Genomic DNA, 19,418 nt, shown 5'->3' on the forward strand with positions numbered 1-19,418 from the left:
TGTCCGAATCACTGTACTCTTACCTGGCACGTTCCCAGAACACTGGCTTTATGTAAATTATTTATTAGTCACTCTCACTGCCTTTAATTCCAGCTATATTCTTCGTGACTGACAACAGCAACATTTTAAGCTGCCTGGAACTGGTGCCATTCCCAAAGGTTTTGAGGGGTAAGTTAAGTTTATACGTATTTATATAACAAATGAGTGAGTCATATTTTCAAAGGGGCCTCAGTGCAGTGCAAGGTCCTAATCCTGCAAAGATTTATGTTCACTGAAATTTGTGGGATTATTCATGTGTTTAAAGCCCTGTCCTCTGAGAATTAATTTCACCCTTATGTTCGTGGCGTTTAAAAAAATGCTTCGGGCAAGATCCTCAGCTAACATGACTCTTTTATTGGAGCTGTGGTTTTAAACAACTGTGGATATGCTCTATGATTTAATACAATAGGAAAATAAATATTTTCATATTTTCTAACTTACTAGGGCTGGAAGTCCCTGCCAATTTTGGCAGATAGCTGAAAGAGAAAGTGAAACCAAACAGTCTTAAGTCACATATCTACTTTAACTGCTTAGGAATGTGCTATTATCTTTCAAACAATATTTTTTGTTGTTTTTTTTTACGTAACCCTAAAAATGTATGTAACCCTAAAAAAAGCAGGTAAATATTTGTATGCAGGTTTTTGGGGGGTGGGTGCATTAGAAGACGAGAGATTTTCTGATAACGCTGAGGCGGCTGCTCCTTTCCTTCTCCTCGTGCCCCAAACCAAACAACGACCCTAATGGTAGGGTCCCAGCCTGACACCGGAGAGCCTTCTCCCTGTGTATTAAGCACATGCCTGCCCTTCTGTCCTCTAGCAAAGAAAACTTGCTTTCAGTCTTGGAGTGATGCCCTCCTCCAGACTCTGCTGGGCTGGTGGCAGAGGTAAGTGCATGCCCTCAGCTGCTCGCGCCACCCCCAGCTATCCCAGCGGAGCAGCCTGCGTGAGCACTTCCTAAGCTGCTTCAGGCAAAATCCTCCAGGTTAGCTCAAAGAATTTAAATTGTTTGTCTAAGGTAACCTGGCTGGCTCTTTTGCCTGAAGCAAACAGAGGAGCACTGGCACAGCGGGTGCCTGGCCAGCCCTGCCGGCGGTGATGTCCCCTCCTGGCACAGCCAGAGTTGAGATGGTCCGTGCAGGGAGGCGGCGGACCCTGCTATAGCTAGCGTGGCTTAATTTGAGACATGCAGGGTCTGTCGGCAGTGTAGTTTAAACTGTTCCCAAGGGGCTAGGCCATATTGGCAGAAGTGCTTCTGATACTATTACCCACATTATTTTCATTTTTTTTAATCAAGGAAAACTTCTTTTAGCAGATCGAAGCGAAGACCAAGCCTGAGTTTCTGCCATGTCTCTTCAAAAATATTTTAGGAATACTTGTAGATGCAGTATTTTGCAAAGTTCCTTAAATTTAAGGGAAAGTACATTTTTGCTATATAATTAAAGATACTGTTATTCAGCAGTCGTGGACTCAAACTAGTGATGGCGACAGCAGACCTGCCATCTGCAGCCAGGAGGAGTACGTTATTGCCCTCGGGGTTGTGGCGATCCCTCTTTTGCCTCCCTGCCTTTCCTCCTGAGCAAGCAGCAAGTCCCTGCTTTCCTCTCCTTACTTTTGCCCTCCCCAGCTCACGTCTGCTTTGTCATTCCAGGCTGGCAATGCTCCACAGCAGATATACACTCCCCAGAAGTCGTTAGGATGGAACCTCCCAGCGGACAAATTCAGGTAAAACTGTAATACGCCACGGAAGGGAGAAGCAAAGCCTAATCGTTTCGCCGGCATTTCATCCTGATGCTGCAGCTTCACCTCCTTGTGCAGCAAAGAACAAGCGGGCTGAGGAATACTGGCTGGAATTCTCACCTCTATTTCCACAGCTCATCTAGATGGCTTTGCTCTGTGGTTCTCTCTCTTTGTACGTACCCTCATCTGTCCATTTCCACCCCACCTCCACTCCCCTTTGGGGCTGCACTGTCAAAAGCCTATTCCCAGCCTGTATCGCTTTTTATTGAATGTTTGTGAGGTTTGGATTAAGGTCTTACACTGCTAGCAAAGCTGTAATTATTTTTGCCTGTATTACTATATATTGAATCGATGTAACTTTTCAATAAAGGTGGTTCAATGCAGGACACTCCCTGATGAGTTGGGAATATAGAAACCACAGTCATTATCCCAGAGGATCTTTTTTTTTTCTTGGAGGGAAATGGAAAAAGAATTAGAGATGAGCCTTATTGTATTAACCTTGACAGCTTGCAATTATCAACTGAAACACTTGATTAAAATTGTCACAAGGTTGGAGAATTTTTTTATAAATAAATAATCAAACATGGATAGTACCCAGATGCGATGGTGATGGGCACCTTTAACGGGTGTAATTAATAATGATCATAAGCCTAGTGTATACAAGTGGCCCTTGAAAATGCTGTCTTTCTTTCCAGTGGAAAAGAACTCTCTGCCGTTCAAGCAGCCGTTTGGTCAGAGCTGCGCAGTGTCCTTGGCGCTGCACGGATTTACACGTACGTGCACACACCCATCTACTCTTCAGGTACTTCAGGTGCTTTGTTGGTGGCTACATTACGACCTGGTTTAAAAACTGTGCTTTCGAGAGAAGATGAGCGTTGAGCATTTTCAGTCATCGTCATGTAAAACCTCTTGCTCTCTCATCTGGCTTTCCTCCTTTGCTGCTAAGTTGCCAGCTGACTCCAATCTTATGGTTCTACAGCTCTCAGAAGAGATGACCGAAGTGCTCCAGCGGTGCTGCTCTGAGCATCTTAAATGAACACTCCTACCCTGCAGTGCCCGAAACGTCCCTGTGCAGGAGCTGGCCCGCAGGTAAGGGCAGCTTTGCCCCTTGCAAGCCACCGAGCTGCTGGTGGCAGAGCTGGCATCCACGCAGCCTGGCCTGATAGAAGGTGGACTTGGACCTGCAGGCTTCACCGTAGCCATACCTCTGACCCTACCCCTAGCAAACATGCAGGTTTGCTTTCAATAGTAAGACCATGGAGATGTTTGTAAAACAATGCACCCAGTTATTATTCTGGGACTAATCAACGGAAAATGATGGAGAAAAGAAAGGATTTTTGGATTAAAGCACAGCTGGCTTTCATTTACCAGACAGTGCCAGTGGCTTGGATGCAGGCCACCATCACCTTTACACTAGAATGTAAGTGAACTAAATTACAGCTCCTGTGAAGGAAGTTCCAAGACACTAAAACATAGGCAAAAACTTCAAGGTTTTCCTAAAGAATTTCTTTTTAAGTTTTCCTGCATAGGAAATCAACACTTTTTTGTTTTTCCTTTTTCAGAAATCCTTCTGTATTTGGATGAAAGTTTTTCATTCATCCATTCCCGATCGTCTCAAGCACAGACAGGTGAGATATTTATAAATAAGCAGTGGTTTTGTCTCTTTTAGATGATAATAAGCGGGTTAAGCCATATTTCGTGTAACATTTTTTCAAAAAATGTAGACAAAACCCATTGATTGCTAAGAGATGTAGAAGTTAACTTGGCCTCATCTGTTGAGTGGCGTTGATGTAGTTCCTACCTCACCACGGTGCTAAGTTGTATATGCACAAAAGGCTGCCTGAACAATTATTTTGATTTAGTTCAAGTTAATTAGGAACACCCTTAAAATAAAAATAAGTTTGCAATGTCATACATGCATTAGTTTAATTAAGAGTTTAAATAAAAGAGCACAGGAGTGTATAGCCACTCTGCAGTTACATATTTTTCCAATTATGCTGGAAAGTGGCAAAGTCAGTACTGAATCTTACCCACTAGCCTCTTTTTTGTGTGTGCCACCTAACAGTCTTGACTATTTTCTTCCATTTAAAAAAGCAGATTTTTTTTTTTTGTCCCATTAAAAACAGAGCTCTTCTCTAGCCTGAATAAGTCTGTTACATATGATGAGCTACTAAAATTAACATCCAACAGATGACAGATAAGCAATTAATAGTAACAGGGGATATTCTTGTTCAGTGTTAGCAAGAAGTTTTAAATACCTCTTAAGGTTTTCCTTATTTTGAAGCAGTCTGTGCCGCTTACATCTCTGCCAAAAAATGTACTTGATCCTTCCAATATATCAAATTTAATCTGATGACATATACATATTTTTCATACATATTGACATAATGTATATATCATTTGCAGCCTTTGGCATGCTTTAATCACTGTCTAGGCTCTGGAATCGTTCCGATTCAGGCAGAAGCATGCTGCTGAAAATGGCCCAGCTATTTTCACCTGGTTGGAATCTCTGGTAAGAGTTACTGTGAAATGCAAAGTCTTCAGTGTTGAGTGGCTTTGACACGGAACAGCCCGTCAGGCCCTGGACTGGTAGCGATCAGGAACCAAACCAGCCATTTCATCTGCATCCCACCCCTCCGAAACTTCCCAGAGCCGCTATTTCTCTCGTTTGCACAACCTTTTAATGCATGGGGACCGGAATCCCCAGTGCTGTTGACACCCTTAACTTTGTCAAGACAAGATACTAATAATTAGGGTCTTCGAGTCAAACACTTGTGTTTCTTTAGGGAATTGTGCAGGTGTCCCCGTTGCTAAATTGAGGCTGTTCCGAAGGGTATCAGACTTCAATACCTTTTGGATTGGCTAGGATCGTGATGGTTAATGGAACATCTGACCTTCTGGGGCTTGCCTGCTATTCCTTGTAACTGAGCTTGCATTTTTATGTTGAGATGTGCTGAGCTGGCCAAAGGTAATCTGGGCAGTCAGCGGTCCATGCTGTTCCAGCAGTTTCCAATTTGCTAGCTTTTCCCATCAGCTGCCTTCCATCTGAGATGAGTTGATTAGGCATTTGTGTACTTATCATGCCGTGTTGCGTCACATCACATTACATCTTCCCCGTGCCTTTTTTAAACTGCCTTGACGTATGACATGAATGGAGCACGCAATTGTTCTGATCGGGATCACCTGCTCTCAATTTGGAGAGCGTATAGAAGTGAGCAGTGTCCAGTATGGATTGCTGCTTCTCCTCTACTATCATGTCCTGTTACACTGAAGAATGTATAGCAGATGGCAGGTGAAAGAGGTAAGCGAGAACACATGGCACAGGGGGTTATCTGAGGGTATCCCACATCTTGGCTGTGTGGTGCAGCCCAGAGCCAGTAGATTTGCAAGTTTCCTTTCCTCCCAACATACAGTTTTGGAAAAAAAAATTTTCCAGTGGTACTGTAAACTGTATGGAATAATGGGAATGCTAATCTGAGGGTGATGCTTGTACAGTTCCTTTAGGACTGTTTTAGACTAGTTTTAGACTAGTTTTAATCCAGGTTTAAACGCTGCTGTGGTTAACATAGGTGGAAGCTATAGTCCAGATTTTCATGGCTGCTTGTACGCAGAGTGGCATGCCCTGAGGTGCTGGTAGTATTTCTGATCTTCTCATTGCAACAGGTTGCAGTAAGTAGGATGGAGACAGTATCACCAGGAAACTTCTGAACACAGTAAGTGACCAAAAATACATTGCAAATATGACGTTAAAGCTCAAAAAATCCCACTTGGGGAGATGTTTTCCCCATATTATGGGTGGGAAAATTGAGAGGTAATGTCAAAACAGTTGCCTGATGTGCTGGGGGAAGGAGCCTGCATACACTTACTGCTTGCTCTGTGCTTTTGCTATTCTAACTCCGTCAGTATTCGCCGATGCCTAAGTTTGATAAGTAAGTAAATAAATTGCATTACATTACCAGCACATCTAGTCTTAGTTTACAGTACAGGGCGATGGCCCAGAGAGGCGATTAGCCGTCTCCCATTGCTGCAGCACGGTAAGTCCATTCAAGAAGCCTCTTTGGGACCCTCCTGTTGACTTTCTGGCCACATCTGCCTGTCAGCACTGTGGGAACGTTAATTTGGATATCAGGCTGTGTGTATCTGGATCCTTTCCAAAGCATGTGCTCCCCAGCTTGCATCAATTTAAGTATTTCAGTTGGGAAGAAGAATTTGCATCTATGGCTGAAATAGTTAAATAGTTAGAACGACCTGGCCTAACAAACCTTGGGCAGACGTGTTTGACCCTGCAAAGCAACCGCTGCCTTTGCTGTCAGTCACAGCGGTAAGTCCCATTGTACTAAGTCCTGTATCTGCTGAAAACTTCCTTAAATAACAGTTGCAGCATATTATTATAGTTACCTATCAGGGTGTTGATGTACAAGGAGATAGCCCACAAGGAAAGGGATATGGTTAATAACTTCTGCATCGGTTTTTCCAATCCCAGGTTACTGCATCTCTACATGCATAAGCGATGTCAGTAAGTAATCGTAACCTTAACTGACAGGTTAATCCTGAACACCTCAAGAGTGGACTTTTGTCAGTAAAAGTGCAAGGATGTGAGGGCTGGGTTTTTAGCCTTGAGATTTTATGTTATACTTAATCTTAAATAAATACTTAATATTAAAGTTTCATTTTTAGAATCTTTTATTGATTACTAATTGGCAGATAGAATAAAATATGTTTTTATTTTAGTTTATAGATAATATATTATTTTACTTTACCTATTCATAAAAGGTATTAAAAAAAAAAAGAGAAAATCTTTTCCTAAGCAGATGGGGCAGACATGGGTAGGTTAAGGAAAAGGATCAGCTTCAATAAAACGTCAGTTGTTTTTTTTTTAATGTGTCCTTTTTCCGTCTCCCAGAAACAACGTGAGAGACTTTCTCGCTGAACCGGGTTGTGGTTAGCACTACCATGGGTAAGTCACTTCTGAACAGTTAGGCCTTCTCAGCATAGCATTAGACAAGTTTAGCTTTAAAGCAGGCTTAAATCTGTTCTGAACACACTGATTGTCTTTAATTTACAGCACTGCCCAACTGACTTAAGCTAAATAAGCAAATTATTCTTAAGTTGATAGGCTTTCCTGGTTAAATGTTTAACTAAATCAGTTTAAAATTACATTACCTTGGAACAGTTCCCTAAAACAGCTTAAACCCTCTCAGTTTTTATAAAAATGCAGTGAAATCAATTTATTCCTTCATTAGCTGATACAAAGAACACCACCACTACAAAAAAAAAAAAAAAGATGGAAAAAGGTGAACTGCAGACCAGGTAGTGATGGTGAGCCTTTAGACACCGTGAACATGCGAAACATTGACAAAGGTAAATCCATTTCTAAACAGTTTAGATAAATAGCTACAATTGTTGGGCCAACAAAACTTTCTATACTTACAGTTTAAAAAATTTCTTCAAATCCTTCTTTCCATCCTCTTTAAACAGAGTGGAAAACAAATTATACTCCCTATCAACATGATACCTGTACGTGGGTAGATCAATGTCTTTCATTAATGGGGAGAAGATGATCTTAGAGAAGCAGAGAGTTTCCTGTAATTAGGGCAGGGGAAGAAGCTGTTTCAGAATTCTGTAAGTTAGCTTTTAAAAATGTAATTGATTTTGTTCAACACACTTAGAATTTCCTTATTATATAAAATAATCACAGTTTATGTAAGTCCCTGTGGCCTAGCTAAGGATTTATAATGCACCCAAATCAACAGGTGTGGTTTGTAGGGCTCGTTTCAGAATTACCACTGGCTCTTGGCATGGCTGAATTCCCAGAGTTGTGTTTTCTGTGGTATCTCTAGTGAAGTCTGAAGGAACCAGATGACTTCTCAGGCCCTGTAACGGCTTTTTTTATGGAGACTTGGAGCATATTTATGTGCTGCATGCCCCCCCCCCCCCCCCCCCCCAGCCTGTTAAAAGAAAGAATTTAGTACAGGTTTCCATTCTTATCTTAATACTCACATTTGTTTTGCAGATCACCTTTAAAAAGGCTGTAAATGTACTATAGGGCTCAATTCCCGGTATGAGCCTAAACCTTGCAGCAGGTTTCGAGACATTGGCTGTTATGTACAGAGCCGTGTATTAACTGCAGGGCAGACGTTTGTTTTACAAGTCTCTGAAGCCTAAGGAGAAGTCATTCCTCACAAAAGAGCTGGTATTGAAATGCAGTGTGGGTCTAATCCTTCTCGGTATAAATGAGTGTCTGTCCCCTGTTGTTTTAAAACCAAATAGACAAAGCTCAGAGCATTGTTTTAATTCCATTGGATCGGGTCAGATTTTCACTACCGAGTCCTGTAACATCAGTGTGATGGTATTCAGGTGGTTACTGTGTTTACCCAGACTAACACAGCGTGCTTTACATGCACAGGCTGAATATTGTACGTTTCTTACCTCTAAACCCATTTCCATTGCCACTAGAGCAGGCAGGAGAAGGAGACCCTTGGGGTCTGATGACAGGAGCAAAGGCACTCTTCTGTTTGACAGCAGGAAAGACGGAAGAGGAGAATGGAAGGATGGAAGAAGTGCTGGAGGAGCCAACTGTTGGACTTGAAGACATTACTGCAAAAGGAAAAAAAAAAGCAAATCCTCATCAGAAATGCCATTATGGAAGCTGGGTAAAACTGCTTTAAAATGTCTGCCTTCTGATTACTCATTTTACTTCTTAAAGATGATCTTATTCTCATATTGAGTCAGCTGGTTACAGTAAGTCTAAACTAGAGAGGTAGTTATATTTAAAAGTTCAGAAAATTCTTATAAAATGAAGGGTGAGGATATCAGAAAATGGTAAGTCATCGAGGGAGGGGGAGAGAGCGTCAATATGAACAAACAGTAGACAGCAATCATTCCTGTGCCCTCCCCAGCTTTTTAAAAATGAAGACTTCCTTGGCTGGAGTTGAGGGGGAATGTTTTAAGCTGTTGCTTAGATTTTAATCTAAATTGGCTTCTTCTTTTTAAAAAGGTATCTTGCAAGAATAAGTCCCATTATATGTGCAATAGCTTAAGCAGCAACTGTTTGCTTACCTCCCAGAAAAATATCAGCTATTTCTCAGCAAAACAAGCAACCAATAACCATATTTTGTGGGGGTTCAAGTGCATCCCCAGGTCTCATGGAAGTACAGTTTGAAATCAGTAAGGAAAGGGCCGGATTTGCAGAGTGTTGTTATTCTGAAGTCAATGCCAAAGCTCCAAAACAGGGGAAATATCAAAAGTACATGAACATCCTTTTGAGTTGCATCTTAGCCTTAAATTACAGCTCAAACTGGGAGGATACTGTTTAGCAGGTTTCAGACCAGCAAGGAGCCTTCATCATCCATGCAAAGTCCTTACGCAGATGGTGTAAATAAAATCATATTTTGCAGGATACCAGGTGTTTTCTGGAAAGGCATGATCCTGACATTATGGGGAGGTACAGCCTCTGTAAGCTACAGTGTAGGTAAATAATTGCACAATAAGTCAATTAGTAAATACCTGTTTAACTGTTCATCCTCTTACATAAAGATTACATACACACAGTCTTGCCAGAGGGAAATCTGGGCATGAAAGGAAGTGTGACACACTCACGGTAAAACTAGTAACTAGAAACACAGTCACACTAACTTCCAGAACTTACTTAATTCCATCATTGTTATATTTCTCATTATCAAGGTGATATAGTTTCACAGCAAATTAATCTACACTTACGCTCGTGGTTATTGCTAGTGCAGTTTCTACACATAAAAATTACTTTAGAGCAGCTTTTACACAGGACTCAGAGTAATCTCTATGTTAAAAACGATGGCTACTTGCTTAATCATCTGAAGTTGCAAATTGTGCCTCATTTCTCACTGTGCCCTTTGCCACCTAGGAATCCGTAAGGATAAAAAATGAAGGAAACACAAGCAGGATTCATCATTTCTCTACTCTTCTTGAAAAATGGGAACATTTTCTAGTTCATACTAAAAAATACCAGAAGACAAATTAGAACCCTTTACAAAAATAACTGCAAACTTCTCTTGAAAGCTATCACTTCCTGCATTTTCTGGTGTGGAAAATTAAAGCAAGAAGGAGCAAGAATCAAATATAGAAGCAGCAAAGCACGTACATCCATAGGGGGATCCTGTCGGAGAGCCGTTAATGAAGCCAGGTGAGCCTGGAACGCCCAGGTTTGACATGGGGACGTTGCTGTAGCCATTCATGCTATTGCTGGAAGTGCTGTAATTGGACTGTTGAGGTGTGGAACTGGATGAGTAACCTCGGGGTGAGATGCTGCTTGTATTGCGAATGTAACCTAGAAAAAACGACATTTCAAAGAACGTCAATGGATTTGGCTTAAAACGTTCTCCTGTAGATTCCCTGCTTCAATAAATTACTGATTTAAAACCCAGACCAATTAAATCATTTAAGCAAGTACCATTAAATGCAGTGGTTCTTATGCACGTGCTTTCAAGTTAAGCAATATCAAATTTTAAAACAGTATGGGAAACTAACTTTCTGAAGTGAACTGATGTATATTTTTCCAATCAGATTTGACTTGTGAGAAATTGAAATTTGTTCTAAGACCTGGAAAACAATGTGTGTGCATACATTTTTCTGAGGTAGAATTTATAATATGTGTGGGACTTTCTACAACTTTAGGGGGGAGGTTATACTTTTCAAATTTTTGACAAGTTACAAATAAAGCAAGGACATTACTAAGCAGAAATTATAACCCATATATAGTTTGCAGCTTGACTTTGAAGATACTTGACTTGGGGGAAAGAATAAGCTGAATAAAAAAAAAAAACATTTCAGTCTTAAAAAAAATCACACATATTTGAGAACTAAAATTTAGCCCCTTTTTTCTCCACAAAGAGACTTGAACACCATAGCTATCAGCATTAAAGTACAAGGCTGCTATTACGGCTGCAAAATGTTTTCTTTTCCACCGAAAAGCTTTCATTAGAAAGAAGGGATCCAATAGCTATCTTAAAAGCGTTTACCATTTAGATAGCAAGTCAGGTTATTTCTGCCCATTTATATGGTGAAGTTCTAATTCAGGGCGGGTAAGACCTTATTAAAAAAACTAGCAGAATTACCGCATGACACCTTTTAACGTGGCATATGTAATATTAATTTCATATGAAATGGTTTTACTGCCTTAGAGTGTTAAACATGGCTATTCATGCAGTCAGCTACAGACTGTACGTTACTGGAATCGAGTGCTAAAAATCAAAATGTCCAAGAGTCAGAAAATGCCCAAAGCTGACATTGCTCCCATGATGTATTACTGATAATACATCATTTTATGGCAAGTTTTCTAATAATCAATAGTATATCTGGAATAAATTTAATACATGCAACATATGCAAGTTAGTAAAACTAACACTGAAAGAGAAGCCTTAAAAAAAAACAACAAAAAACAACAACAACAACAAAAAAAACCACAACAAAAAAAACCCCAAAAATCCCCCACCTCTTTAACTGTGACACTTGCTGTCCTTGTCTTCTATGTAAACAGAGATTAAAAAAAAAAAAAAAAAAAAGGATATTGAGGGGAGCAAGGAGACAATTCAGGGTGAAGTTGGTATCCAAAAATACTCAAGCATTATTTCAGCCCTAGCTAATCTGGTGACTGGAACCTGGTGCAGACAGAGCATCACCCCAGTTGGCAGCACACCCCCATTTCTAATGCTGACAGTGGCTGGGCAGGTAGAGAAGTGGAGAAACGCCTATGGAAGCAATCGCGATTTGGCTTTTTGTTGCCGAAATTAGCGCTCTGCTGCTTGCAGCGCTTACCTTGGTTGTTCCCCTGCGTTGACTCTGAAATGCTGACTCCTAGCTGGCTGCCGTAGGAGTTAATTCCCATCATACTGCTGTGAGCAGGAGAGCTAGAGAGGGCAGGGATCTGGGCGGGATTCCTTGGTACGCTGTAGAGAGCTTCTGCGATGTCTGCAGCTCGTTTCAGAATGATGTCCTGCAGCAGGAACGGGACAAGTTAGAGCCGTGCTTGGAGGAATCGTCTAGCGTTTATTACTGAGGCTGAACATGTACCACTCCACGTTGAGAGCAGTCAGTCGTTCTGACCTGGTTGTTGTGTGGCGTCCCATACAGGGCTTCAACTAGGTCAGCAGCGCGTTTCAGCAGCATTTCCTGGCGGGCGAGCAGAGAGAGTTGGCATTTAACAGGAGCGGATTTCAGTGCAAACCAAACCAGGGACTAGTGCTTTCCGAAGCGCCTAGCCTTTGTGCTCGTTCTGGAAACGGGTCTCCTAGAGAGACGCTATTTGCGGCTTATCTGCAGAGCTGAACCTTTCCCAGTATCCCAAACTGGACCCCCAAGCCGCCCGTCCCTGGGGAGGGGGCCGGCGCTGCGCCCGCCCCAGCGGCTCCCGGAGCTCTCCAGCGTCCTGAAGCGGCGCTGCCCGCCCCCGCTCCCGGCACGGGGACCCCCTCCAGGCATCCCCGTGTAAACAGGAATTCCAGCCCCTGCTGGACTTCCATACATTCTTCTGCACACAGACACATAAAAATCGGATTAATCTCCGCATCCGCTTATTTTTTTCTCGATAATGGTAACCAAACAAATAAAACACTTAAGCTAGTCGGTCACTTCTGTTACTCCTGGTTGTAGGAGAAAAATGTACACAGTGTACTCTCAGAACACGCGAGTCTTTCATCGAGCAAAGATGATAATAGGTACTTCTTGTACGGCACTAAAACATAGGAATATATTACTATATATCGGAATATATATATAGGAACATACAAGATTATATATATTCATGCCACTAATGTGCTAGGTGCTGCATCAGCATAGCAGGCGCTATTACAGACACATAAAATCCTGAGCTGTTTCAACACATGCTTACTGCAGTTGTTGCTACAGAAAAAGTTGAGCTTTAAGCGTTTTTTACCAAAAGGTTGTCTTAAGATTGGACCTCTGCAAGAAATCTTTGGTGTCTATCATGTACCATTTAGGTTCAGAGGTTTGCAAGTAGGGATAAATGCAAAGGACCATAAACCGGGAAGATAACCCGCACTGGGCTCTCATTTTAGCAGCAAAAGAAGGTCCCAGGCAGTGTTTGAGCTCTAACAGATAAAAATTACTGGTAGCTGTGGGTTCTACACGATCAACTTCTCATTTGACCTACATCTAATTGGTGAACTTACGTTCAGGCGTAATTGTCATGTAAGATCCAATTTTGTCTCTTTTATGAGTTTAGAAGTGAAATAACATATTTAGTGGACTCAGTGAATGGCTTAAAAATATTTTACCTTAGCTAGTCTTTCAGGGTCACCGGGATGTCTGGGGATGACCTTCTGCAGTCTTTGGAAGCCATAATCTATGGTAGGTTCATTTAAAGCTAAAAGGAAAACAAAAAAGCCCCGTATTATACAAGTATGCATCTTTGTATTGACTCTAAGTTCCATTACCTAAGAAAGGTGGATTTCACAGCTTCTCCACAGAAAACCTCTCCTTGCCTGGGTTCCTTGAAGGTGCCCATTGCCTACTGCTCAGGCAAGCCCTGACCGCTCTACGTAAGACAGGCTAAATAACGAGCTAAGCTTTACAAGAACTTCTGCATGAGGCTCCTTAATCTCCTTTCCAAGGTAATACTTATGCTAATGCACATTAGAACAGCTCTTCTACTATGTTCGTTATACAGTCAGAAATCAAGAGTAACGTATTTGCTCCTCTAATAAACACATTATACACCACCCCCAACATTTTGCCATCACAAACTAGGGCACAGCTATTCATTAGGTACATTGACTTCTCCAGTTACGTATGGCTATTATGCATACATAGCCATTTCCCTGTAATGATGTTACTCTCTAGTGGATAAACCAAGATGTTTTGACCCAGATCCTCAGTTAGTAATAGCTGGTAGAGCCCTACTGGCATCGCTGATGATTTCATAAAACTTCAGCCACTTTAATATTCTCTACTATGAAATCATGGCAATAATAATCTAATTTCTGATTATTCAAAATTAAACTCCAATTGAAATTAATGCTGAAACCAGAAGTCAGTTCTTTAGCATTCTGCATGCTGATAGGTTTTGACTGCCTCTAATACATCAGGATTACTACTGTTTATAATAGTTACAGGTACAGAATTTTTAGAATTTCCTTGTACTTCAGAATGTGCATCCTAACTCAAATGACACACTCACGCAATCACATGCTGAGAATCTTGCTAAGAAATCCATGATGTATTTAAGAAGTAGCATATGCAAATCCTTTAGTACTATCCTCATTCAGTACCAGCTTCTAGCCTCTTGTACCATTTGTGGTTCTTTTTGAAAAAGATTTTTTTTTAAATAACTGGTGACATCAGCACAGCTGAAAGCACCCGATCGCAAGAGATGATGATGGCATTTTTTGAATCTTCCAAAATATACTCAGCACCTTACAGGGTAACCATGTCGGGCACCAGAAGAATGAAACTATCAACTGAGACAGACTATTACACTGATCCAGATTCTCAGTTTATCTGTGTCTGTCTTTGATACAACAACATGAAGGTAAAAGGTCATATTCCCCACTGAGATACATTTTATATTTACTTTTTATTAAATAATTATGGCATGGCATGAAGTTTAAATATTACAGGAGATAATCAAGTGGGAATTGAGTAGAGAAAACCCAGACCTGAGAATTTAGTCTGGCTATACTTAGAATGTCTTTGCTCTCCACTGGGAGCCATTCTGGTTTGCTTAAGGAGTTTAATAATACACATTTCAACTGCCACAGAATCTGCATCCCATTTGGGAAGAGGGTTTTTTTGGGGGGTGGGGGGTGGGTGGCAGGGGTGGGTTTGCCAATAATCCTGAGAATTGTAGACCAATTCTCTCAAGAGCCTATACATCATTATGTGCCATTTCTCATCTTGATTACAAGTCTAATCAGTTATCCATCACAAGCTAAGCAAAAGCAATGTAAAACATATAGGAATTCAAACATATATGTATACATAGTCCACTAAAAATAGCTAATGGGAATATACAAAATGCTAATTCAGGAGAAGAAAATGGCTATTATTCAACAAACATTTTCCAGTGGATCGACATGGACATTTTCATTCTGACAGAGAAACAGCAGCAAACAGTTTCTCAACAGTGTTGAATTGTTTTAAGAACTCCTCAGCCACTTTGAATCAATGTATATATTATGTCTTTCAGCACAAAAGGTTTTCTGTACAGTTTGCAACAAAATTGCCTACTAGTAGTTTTGCTCATTAATGAAACAAAAATACCTCTGTCAAATCCCGTTAAAAACCAACATCCAACATTTGTAGAAGTAAATGGCACCTTTTCAACTGAAGGGCAAGATGTAGGATCCACCAGCAAGTTTAGATAGCTTCATCACAATACCACTTCCACCGAGAAAAGAGCTACTGGATCAGTAGTGATTTATCTACACGTTACCTAGAAAGATGCCAAAATTATAGCCAAGTGCTCTTGAGTTCACGGATTCAGAGACCATAAAGGGGTCTGACACAGAAGCAGGCTGCTCATTATTTCCTACAAATCAGATATCTGAAACGAGCCCCCCAAGAAAACTGATTCAGGTACAGCAAAATCCCTCTGGCAACTCTCAAACCCAGTGTTTCAGGCACAAGGAATCTCCCAAATTTCCCGGAGCATAGTTTACAAAATCGTGCATGACATAACGTATGTAGAAAAAGACCAACCATCTCGTGAATAAACTAAATTGTTGGTTAATCTATAAACCTCACTCTAGCATAACTGTTTTAAGAACAGAGTTGTTACAGTCAGCAGCAGGGGGAGGTCTGCATGCTCCATAGTCTGCCAGACTTTATTTATGACAAGTTTCAAATAAAGTATGGCACAGCGCTTCCTCTTTTATATTGTTCCTTATCCTCCCAAATCCATGCTTTCATTTTAAATACAAGTCTCCAGCTATTATGACTCACTGGAACAGGAGAAAAAAAAAAAATCTTACACTTGAACAACTGATGCTGTGACATCTGTCTGCATTTGCAAAACCTGAAACAACAGCTCAGTCCCATTCATCTCAATGGGGACTGACTCAGATACCAAATGATAACAGTGCTGACATTTAAAGTATTAATTATTTCACCACACATCAAAGCACATAAGGCTGTCGAAGGAAGATGATGTTATGAAGATCTGCACAATTTACCGTGAGTGACAGCTCATTCTGATATTGCCCGTGTACGCCTTGGGAGCTGCGCACTCCCCCTCTCTGCTAATCGAAAAATAAGGCCACATTCAAGGGCCTTAGTGACGTCCTGCACCTCACCTTTGCTTTACTCCCAGAAGCAGACCAAGGGCAACAAGCCCTCTGTTTGCAAAGCAGGAATGAGAAGAAACGAAGTATGCGTACCTCTCAAGGTATCCTGAACCCAGAAAGCTGAGCCAGAGGGACCGTAGTGTTTGCAGGTGATGCCTAACCTTCTCGCAGATGGTAACAGAGAGAAAAAGGCACCGGTGGCCTTAACGCTTGAATTCCAGCTTTGCACTAGTGACTACCTGCACTCCAGCCAGCCGCCGAGAGGTGCTTCGTACTGACCCCACGGAATTAAACGTTCCCACGTTGCTGGCTACAGAACCTCCTTGCTGTGATCGCACTAACCCTGGGCTCGGGAGGTGCACACGTGCTGGGCAGCCTACCCGAGAGGCACGCTGTGGTCCAGAGTCGGACGGATGCTGCCAGAAGTGCCCGGCAGCAGTCCCGTGTTGGCCATGGCTGTTCCAAACACCTTCCCAACGCAGCGTTGCCTACTGTCGCACGTGTCTTTCATAGGTTAAAGCAGTGGCAGGAGCAAATGCTTTCCGTCACTTCAGTCGTGTTTTGGCCAAGGGAACTCGATCTTCCAGTTTGTAGAGCTCACTGTGTCCTTCTAAGTGTTGCTTCCCACAAGCAGATAACAAGACCTTTTCAAATCTACTTACAAGCTTTAGCAAACCAGTACCCTCCTATCCTTGGTATCTGGCACAGGGATTGATACAGTACAACCTGGGAGTCCAACATATCCTACAGATTATTTTATATTGCATTGCCCTGACAAGTTAACCTCTGGAGAATTTCTGCTCAGCAAGGAAAATTATGTTCAAAATCTCCCTGATACACACATTTCCAGGTTAGCACCTCTATGGCAAAGTAAATGCAGAGCTACAATCAAACTTAAGATATCAAAGCCTACGAGACATATCCTCAGCTGGCGTAAACTGATGTAAGCATTATTAAAGTCAAGGGAACTATAATGGAACTACTTAGTGCGGCAGAGAATTTGAATTTGTGTAGTATTAAAAGCAGAATATGAGGCAACTGCTAGATTAGCAGCAGAGAACAAAACGTCTTACTGTTGTAGGAACAGCTGATGAAAGGGAAGTAATTCAGAATGTGGAGGTGTATATGCAACCTGGATCCTCACCAGATTAAGGTACTCCCAGGGACTAAATGTCTAGTTGTGGTGGTTTAAAAATAGGCTTTTCATCTCTCACTTTAAGTATATACTTAACTACTAAAGTATGTAAGTCAGTTCAGCAACTGCCATTTCCATCTAAACCCCATTTCTCTCTGTACTCTCTAGGACACCGTTAGATGTCCATAGAATCCCGTTGGCCTCACTCTTGCAGAAGTTTTCCATCTGGGAACCTTATGGAAAAGTCCACACCACGTTTCGGCGATGAGAGGAGTTTGATGGCTGAGTTGCAGCACCCTGAATGATAGCACTTAAGAGGGGAAACGCTGACAGAACCATAACTACAGCAGTGCTAGCACAGCACACTTTGCAAGGAGCTGATTATAAATGCACATTACTGGACGCATATGAGCTCCCGTAACAGCTCCGCTGTGGCATTTAGATTTACCCTTGGAATTTATATCTAATTTTTATATTCATCTTTTCAACGGTTTATCATTTTCTTCTTCAAACAACCTATCTTACTGTGACTCTTAAAAAAAAAAAAAGAAGAAGAAGAAATAATCTCAGGTGTAATCAGGTCGAGCATTAATATTTGATTGTATATTAAATACGGAGGGCATAGGCAGATGCACACAATACTAAGATCATTGTTTTTCTGTTTCCATGTTTTAGAAGAGAACTGGTGGTGTGGTGATTGCAGGGTGTGCCTAGAACCTGAGAGATCTGCTTCCTTGCCCAGCCAGCTCTCCTGCATTACACAGGCAAGCAGGTCGTCTTCCCTCGTCCTGCTGGAACATGGTCTCACCCACGAAATGGAAGCGTGTGTCTTTCTGGAACAGGTTGCCCATTCTGATGCAGAGAGGCCCTGATGAACCCACCAAAGTCTGGTTTTGTATGAATAATTATTTTTGTTATACCTGGCAAGTACCTACAGCCAGCTACTCAGTATTTTTCCTATGACTTGACCCTTCAGTGCTTTTCATCTGAGGTTATACCTCAGCACTTAATAGTTACAAAGGACTTAATCCAACATGACCTGATAGTACCAGGGCTGCTAGTTGTTACTGCTCTTACTAGTTCTGACAGAACTACATCTTCTCATGCTTGCAGTTTGCAGGATTTCACAGTTTTCAGTCTCCTGGGCTTGATGTTAACGTCTCTGCATTTCTTAGGTTTTTGCCAAGTGCAAGCTGAATGTAAAGGGAAGGTATTTAGAGGAGAAATTCTCATTTACGGAGGCAACAACAGTTCAAAAGGGAAGTGATCTTATCTCCAAAGCCCCCTGCATTCTCTGCAGATGTTACCTACAAACTTTGCGACAGCTCGGAGGAATAGATCGCAATATAAAGCACTAAAAGTATCAAGAAAATAATAAACTTCAATTACCACAAAAAACCCCCAGACTTTTGTTGTGATGCACAGGACAGCCTTACCAAAAATTATAACATCTACTGAACTTTCCTCTTCAGTATTTTATATATGATATTTGTCTGCTACACTGTACCCAACTGAGAGCTGCTCTTCTGTGCTGCCACTGAGTACCTTTCACAGAGCACTGGGGATACACTCATGCATGTGGTGGGCAGCATCACCTAAACAACCTGGTTTGCTGAGGCTAGCTTCTGGTAGCTTCTCTGCTGTCTAATAACCTGGTTGAGCTCTTCACCCTTTTTTTCCATGGAAGATTTATTCAGATCTTTCTTTCGGTTTTCTACTTTCACAAAAATTGGTGCTGGAACTGCAGATCTTTGATGCTCCCGCCTTTCTGATAAAATGCAATAGGAATTGGTCAAGAGGTTCAAAAGTTGCTGTGGAAGTTCTGAAGAAGACTTCAAGGCAGAAGGAATTCAACTGCCTCAATCTGGCTTGCTTAGGTTAAAAATCAACGCATTTGTTCACAGCAGGATCGCAGCAGCTTTCTGATAGCACAGCCGCAGAAAGAAAAAAAAAAATGCCACCATGTTATTTTCATAGCTTCGAAGTTGTTTTTACTGCTATTAGTAGCAACAACCTGGGGGAATTGATTACACAGGTGAGCCTCTACCTAATGGCTGTGTTTATCATTTTGCCTGCCATGGTGGGAGAACTGCAGGTTCTTGAATAGAAAGACTGAGAAGTTGCCTGTTCACCCTCACTCTCACAGCTCGGCATCTTCTGTGAGATGCTGTTTTCTAACATATGGCAGTAAGCACCCACTCACTCCTCGGAGAACGCTAACAGATAGCCCTA

The 19,418-nt window shown here is 41.6% G+C and overlaps 2 protein-coding genes and 1 long non-coding RNA gene across 11 annotated transcripts in view; 2 read left to right on the forward strand and 1 right to left on the reverse strand.

Annotated features, from left to right (window-relative positions):
• CDCA2 (cell division cycle associated 2) overlaps positions 1 to 8,763 on the forward strand; it is a 110,716-nt gene extending 101,953 nt beyond the window's left edge. The window contains exons 24-30 of one of the 3 annotated variants that reach the window (XM_055820147.1): positions 94 to 168; positions 677 to 922; positions 1,687 to 2,864; positions 3,338 to 3,403; positions 4,182 to 4,287; positions 6,679 to 6,732; positions 8,298 to 8,763. The gene's annotated coding sequence lies outside the window, so the exon portion shown is untranslated. Of the gene's footprint in view, positions 1 to 93; positions 169 to 676; positions 923 to 1,686; positions 2,865 to 3,337; positions 3,404 to 4,181; positions 4,288 to 5,970; positions 6,733 to 8,297 lie in introns of all 3 variants that reach the window. The other 2 variants (XM_055820148.1, XM_055820153.1) reach the window with 2 other exon arrangements.
• Positions 1 to 19,418, reverse strand: part of EBF2 (EBF transcription factor 2) — a 144,028-nt gene that overhangs the window by 1,182 nt on the left and 123,428 nt on the right. For 2 of the 7 annotated variants that reach the window (XM_027782176.1, XM_005234248.3), the window contains 5 exons: positions 13,046 to 13,134; positions 11,856 to 11,921; positions 11,568 to 11,745; positions 9,895 to 10,080; positions 8,205 to 8,372 (listed from right to left, as the gene is read on the reverse strand). In XM_027782176.1, the coding sequence (XP_027637977.1) occupies positions 8,205 to 8,372; positions 9,895 to 10,080; positions 11,568 to 11,745; positions 11,856 to 11,921; positions 13,046 to 13,134 (687 nt within the window). Of the gene's footprint in view, positions 1 to 6,740; positions 8,373 to 9,281; positions 9,290 to 9,894; positions 10,081 to 11,567; positions 11,746 to 11,855; positions 11,922 to 13,045; positions 13,135 to 19,418 lie in introns of those variants that run through there. The other 5 variants (XM_005234249.3, XM_027782171.2, XM_055820155.1 and 2 more) reach the window with 5 other exon arrangements.
• Positions 13,045 to 18,592, forward strand: LOC114011278 (uncharacterized). Its single transcript, XR_008750039.1, has 4 exons — positions 13,045 to 13,381; positions 17,355 to 17,766; positions 17,862 to 18,076; positions 18,362 to 18,592. It is a non-coding gene; the product is annotated as an uncharacterized LOC114011278 (long non-coding RNA).

The sequence above is a fragment of the Falco peregrinus genome, chromosome 17, assembly GCF_023634155.1.
Source record: "Falco peregrinus isolate bFalPer1 chromosome 17, bFalPer1.pri, whole genome shotgun sequence".
NCBI classification, from domain to species: domain Eukaryota; kingdom Metazoa; phylum Chordata; class Aves; order Falconiformes; family Falconidae; genus Falco; species Falco peregrinus.